At 46.1% G+C, this 5,553-nt stretch overlaps 1 protein-coding gene across 1 annotated transcript in view; it reads left to right on the top strand.

Moving 5' to 3' along the window:
* The window catches only part of LOC140322630 (C-type lectin domain family 10 member A-like), a gene marked incomplete in the record, with an annotated part of 7,809 nt that extends 6,959 nt beyond the window's left edge, over positions 1 to 850 (top strand). The window contains 2 exon segments of the mRNA XM_072399186.1: positions 162 to 268; positions 385 to 850. Of these exon segments, the coding sequence (XP_072255287.1) occupies positions 162 to 268; positions 385 to 532 (255 nt within the window).
* Between the last annotated feature and the right edge of the window lie 4,703 nt (positions 851 to 5,553).

Raw genomic sequence — 5,553 nt, 5'->3', positions numbered from 1 at the left:
TAATAATAGTGTGTGACTGTGGGGGGACATTAGAGTGTCAGCTCCTCTGTACAGAGACTGATGGGACTGGCTCAGTGTTCTCAGTACAGCACTGCGGTATATGTTGAAGCTATACTTTGACATAAACATTGTGGCATTGTTTAATTTTTGCCTTTCTGAAGGATTTTTTAAATGGACTTGCACAATGGCAGACCACGTGGATCGGTCTCACGGATGTGGACGGATCCTGGAAGTGGGTGGATGGGACTTCTTATGATTCTACTCCGAAGTAAGATTCTGAGACCCCAACCCCCTTTCCAGTTACGGAATTCTCCCCATTCACCATATACTAGATGTTCTGGTTGGTTCTGGTCTGGCTCATCTGGATTTCCTTGGTTCCTGCAGGTTCTGGCAGCCCAACCAGCCCGATGAATGGTACGGTCATGGTCTTGGGGGAGGAGAAGATTGTGCTCAGCTGAAAACCCTAAATGGCTGGAATGATGATCATTGTTCTCGGAGCTTTCCTTACATCTGTGAGAAGAAACGGCTTTGACCAGATAGCTTCATCCATTAATCATTTCTCCTACACCCCTCCCTTATTCCTTTCCCTATGCCCCTTTACCCCTCCCTGATCCTAAAACAATATTGCAGGGAATGCAGGGACTTGTAAAGAGTGTGTGCAATCACAATACACTAATAAGTAGAGGAATGTGTGTGCTGCTCAGCAGGAATTCATCATTTCTTCTAGATATCAGTCTTGAGTAGATTGCAGCTCCTCAGGGGCGGGGACTCCGCTTCCCTTTCCATCTTTATTGTTATAGAGATGTGCACTGTATGGATCATTAGTAATAATAAATTCCTGCAGCCAGTGGTTCTCGGTGTACAAATAATAATTTATCTGGGAAGAGCTCACATTCTGTATCTATATTACTGCCCTGGGTGACAGCGATCACATTCGGGGGCTTTTCATGTGTGGGGACAGGGAGGGGGAGGGCTTTAGTTGTAATATGGTGATTATGGCTAGCAACTCCTTGCCTAAAGGAAAGAAGAGAGAGAGAGAAAAGAGCTGTAAAGATGGAACAAGGATGGAAGAGAAAGGAGAGCAGGGGTGGGGTAGGATGGGGGAAGAGAGCCAGGGGGATTGAGATGGAGGGAGCTGGAAGAGGATGGAGATGAGAAGCCTGGAAGGATAGAGGAAGGCTGAGATGATGGGGAAGTAGGAAGATGAAGATCAAGAAATGTGAGAGAAGAGACCTGGAAGGACTGGGAAGAAAGAGTTGGGAAGATGACGGAGAAGATAGCTGGAAGGCTAGTGGAGGAGAGCACTGGGAGGGAATGGAAGAAGGCCGGGAAGGTTGAAGAGCAGAGAGCTGGAAAAATGGGGAAAAAAGGAAACTGGGAGATGGGGAGGAAGAAAGCTGGGAAGATGGAGGAGAAAAGAGCCAGGAGAAAAGGGGGAACGTGAGCTAAGAACAAGGTAAAAGAGCTGGGATAAGAAGGAGGAGAGACCGGGCGGATAGACTAAAAGAAGGCTGGAAAGAGAAGGGTCACAAGAGGAAGAAGAGAGGAAAAGAGAGCTGGGGGGATGAGAGTGGAAGAGAGCTGCAGAATTAGGGGAGATAAAGAATAAGAAAGAGAGCTGGAAACATTGAAAAGAGATCTAGAGGAAAGTTGGGAAGATAAATGTGGAGAGCTGGGACTAGTGAGAATAGAGAGCCTGGAAGATGGAAGAGAAATTAGAGGAGACGGGGATGAGGAGAAGAGAGCCAGGAGAAAAGGGGAGACGTGAGCTAAGGTAAAGGATGGAGGAAGCTGGCAGGATGGAAGAAGGTATCGGAGAAAGCTGGGATAATGGGATTAGTTGTCAGGAAGAGGAAAGAGTCCAGGAAGAATAAGGGGAAAGGAGACTTTGAATTGGGAAAGGAGACTTGGTTGGGAGAAGAGTTGGGAGGGAATTGGAAAAGAGACAGACCAGAGAGGGTTCAGAGGAGAGATCTGGGAGCAGAGGGAGGAGAGGCAAGAGACAGCTGGAGAGGGGTAGAGAGGAGAGGTATTATTTACCCAGCACCCTCCCCACAGTACAAGGGAAGAACCTGAGAGGAGAAGGAAAGAAGAATTTATTGCTGTCAGGTGCAGGATTTAGGCTCCTAATATGAAGAATATCTGTTAGCAGCAAACAAGAAGTTTCTAGAATGTTCTGCACTTCGGTTCTACTGCTGTTGGGCTGAACTGATGAAGAATTCCAGATTCTGGATGTCCGGGTCCAAACGTTCTTTGCAAGAGATAATTCCCTTAGCTTAGTGATAGTTCCCTGGGCAAAAACCCCCAACTACCGGAATGTTATTGGAGGGCTGACATTGGCGGTACTTCATCTCATTTACCAAGATGGGGGAATTATAAGGATTCATCATAATAAGTGAACATTCTGATCTATAAATCTCTGCTAATAAATCAGCCTTCATGTGACAAGGAAACTGACAGCAGAAAGTCACACACATAATACCTAATGCTGTGCCATGACCCCCACTGACAGCAGGTGGCGATGGTGGCTATGGTGGCAAGTCCCCATGTGATCTGTATTCCTGATTTACTTTCTGTATGTTAATACATTATATTCAGGTGATGTATGTCTCAGAGTAGGTAGTCACACTTACCTGTGCACTTCCTTTGTTGCTGAAGACATTTGTATTTTATCTCAGTTTCTTTTATGTTCTAATAGACGCCGAGAGTACTACACATGTGAGTGATCGGCTCTGTGGGGGGGTACATACATGCACAAGGAGTTCCCAGGGGTCTATAGAGGTGCAAGGGGTGCCCAGTGGTCCATAGAGGCGCAAGGGGTTCCCAGGGGTCCATAGAGGCACAAGGGGTGCCCAGGGGTCCATAGAGGCGCAAGGGGTTCCCAGGGGTCCATAGAGGTGCAAGGGGTGCCCAGTGGTCCATAGAGGCGCAAGGGGTTCCCAGTGGTCCATAGAGGCGCAAGGGGTGCCCAGGGGTCCATAGAGGTGCAAGGGGTGCCCAGTGGTCCATAGAGGTGCAAGGGGGTTCCCAGTGGTCCATAGAGGTGCAAGGGGGTTCCCAGGGGTCCATACAGGCACAATCCTGGTAATTTATAATATTATACTCAGGAGGATAAAGGTCTCACTGAAACCCCCCAGAAATACAAACTTTAGGGAACAAAACTAAGTGGAGGAACCAGTAAACCGTAAAGGGGAGGAGGTGGGGAATGAAGAATCTGCCCCTTCTGATCTGTCAATGCGGGGTGATTTGTACATTGATGACAGCAGTAAAGCCGTCCTGACAGAACCGGGTGCCTCTCTGTTACCCCGGTCCAGTGGCCATTAGATTTACTGACCCACCACCCCTCATGGCCATGTCAGCTGCCAGGGGGCGTACATATAGTGTATATAATAGGGGGTGGGAGATATACAGGTGCATTTTTTAGATGGAGGGGGTATACAGGTGTATATATTATGCAGGGGGTATATACAGATGTATATATTAAGCAGGGGCTGTATACAATAGGTGGATGGAGATATACAGGTGCGTAAATTAGTTGGAGGGGTATAAAGGTGTATATATTAGGTGTAGTGGGTATACAGGTGTATATAAATGGTGGAGGAGGATATACAGGTGCATATATTAGATGGAGGGGGTATATCAGTATATATAAATATATAAGGTTGAGGGGGTAAACAGGACTATATATAAGGCAAAGGGGGTGTACAGATGTATATATTAGGTGGCGGGGGAAATACAGGTGTGTATATTGAATGGATGGGGGTATACAGGTGTATCTATTAGGCAGAGGGGGTATAAAGGTGTATATATTAGGCAGAGGGGATATTCGGGTGTATTTATTAGGCAGAGGGGATATTCGGGTGTATTTATTAGGCAGAGAGGGTATTCAGTTGTATATACTAGGTGGAAGGGGGTATACAGGTGTGTAAATTAGATGAAGGGGTGTATACAGGTGTATATATTAGGTGGTGGGAGGTGTACCTGTGTATATATTAGGCGGAGGGGGCATGCAGGTGTGTGTATATATTAGGTGGAGGGGGGTACACAGGTGTATATATTAAGCAGAGGGGGATACAGGTGTGTATATATTAAGTGAAGGGGGGTATACAGGTGTAAATATTATGTGAAGGGGGTGTACAGGTGTATATATTAGGTGGAGGGAGGTATACAGGTGAATATATTGGGCGGAGGGGGTATTCAGGTGTATATTTTAAGAGAAAAGGGGGTGTATAGGTGTATATAGAGGTGGAGGGGTTATACAGGTGTGTATATATTAGGTAGTGGGGGTATACAGGTGTATATATTGGGCGGAGGGGGTATTCAGGTGTAAATATTAGATGGATGGGGGTATATAGGTGTATGGATTAGGCAGAGGGGGAAACACAGGTGTGTATATAAGGCAGAGGGGGTATAGAGGTGTGTATATTAGGTGGAGGGAGAAATACAGGTGTATATATTGAATGGATGGGGGTATACAGGTGTATCTATTAGGCATGGGGGGGGGGTATAAAGGTGTATATATTAGCCAGGGGGAATATTTGGGTGTATTTATTAGGCAGAGAGACGGTATACAGGTGTATATATTAGGNGTGAAGGGGGGCATACAGGTGTAAATATTATGTGAAAGGGGTGTACAGGTGTATATATTAGGTGGAGGGAGGTATACAGGTGAATATATTGGGCAGAGGGGGTATTCAGGTGTATATATTAGATGGAGGGGGGTATACAGGTGTATATATTAGATGGAGGGGGGTATACAGGTGTATATATTTGGTGGAGGGGGTATTCAGGTGTATATATTAGATGGAGGGGAGTATACAGGTGTAGGTGAGTGGAGCACAGCCCCCATATGTGTTCCCTATGTAGTACATGAAATGATGAAACCCTCTGGGGACTCTTTGTGCAGAATTTTGAAGCAATGCCTCCCAGCTATGTATTCATTCAATCAATCCTGCAATGCATTATATAGAAACCCTATGGTTTTATATTTGCCCCTAACCCCCCTCCTCCAAGGAACCAGTATTCCCCCCAATGTCAGACAGGCCAGCAATTTATCCCGGGGCTCCCCTGGNATAGGAAGAAGGGGGTATACAGGTGTATATATTAGGAGGGGGTATTCAGGTGTAAATATTAGATGGAGGGGGGTATACAGGTGTATATATTAGATGGAGGGGAGTATACAGGTGTATATAATAGGAAGAAGGGAGTATACAGGTGTATATATTAGGAGGGGGTATTCAGGTGTAAATATTAGATGGAGGGGGGTATACAGGTGTATATATTTGGTGGAGGGGAGTATACAGGTGTAGGTGAGTGGAGCACAGCCCCCATATGTGTTCCCTATGCAGTACATGAAATGATGAAACCCTCTGGGGTCTCTTTGTGCAGAATTTTGAAGCAATGCCTCCCAGCTATGTATTCATTCAATCAATCCTGCAATGCATTATATAGAAACCCAATGGTTTTATATTTGCCCCTAACCCCCCTCCTCCAAGGAACCAGTATTCCCCCCAATGTCAGACAGGCCAGCAATTTATCCCGGGGCTCCCCTGG

Source organism: Pyxicephalus adspersus, chromosome 2, assembly GCF_032062135.1.
Source record: "Pyxicephalus adspersus chromosome 2, UCB_Pads_2.0, whole genome shotgun sequence".
NCBI lineage: Eukaryota > Metazoa > Chordata > Amphibia > Anura > Pyxicephalidae > Pyxicephalus > Pyxicephalus adspersus.
Note: the sequence above shows the minus strand (reverse complement) of the source record. Positions and strands in the feature narration are given on the sequence as shown.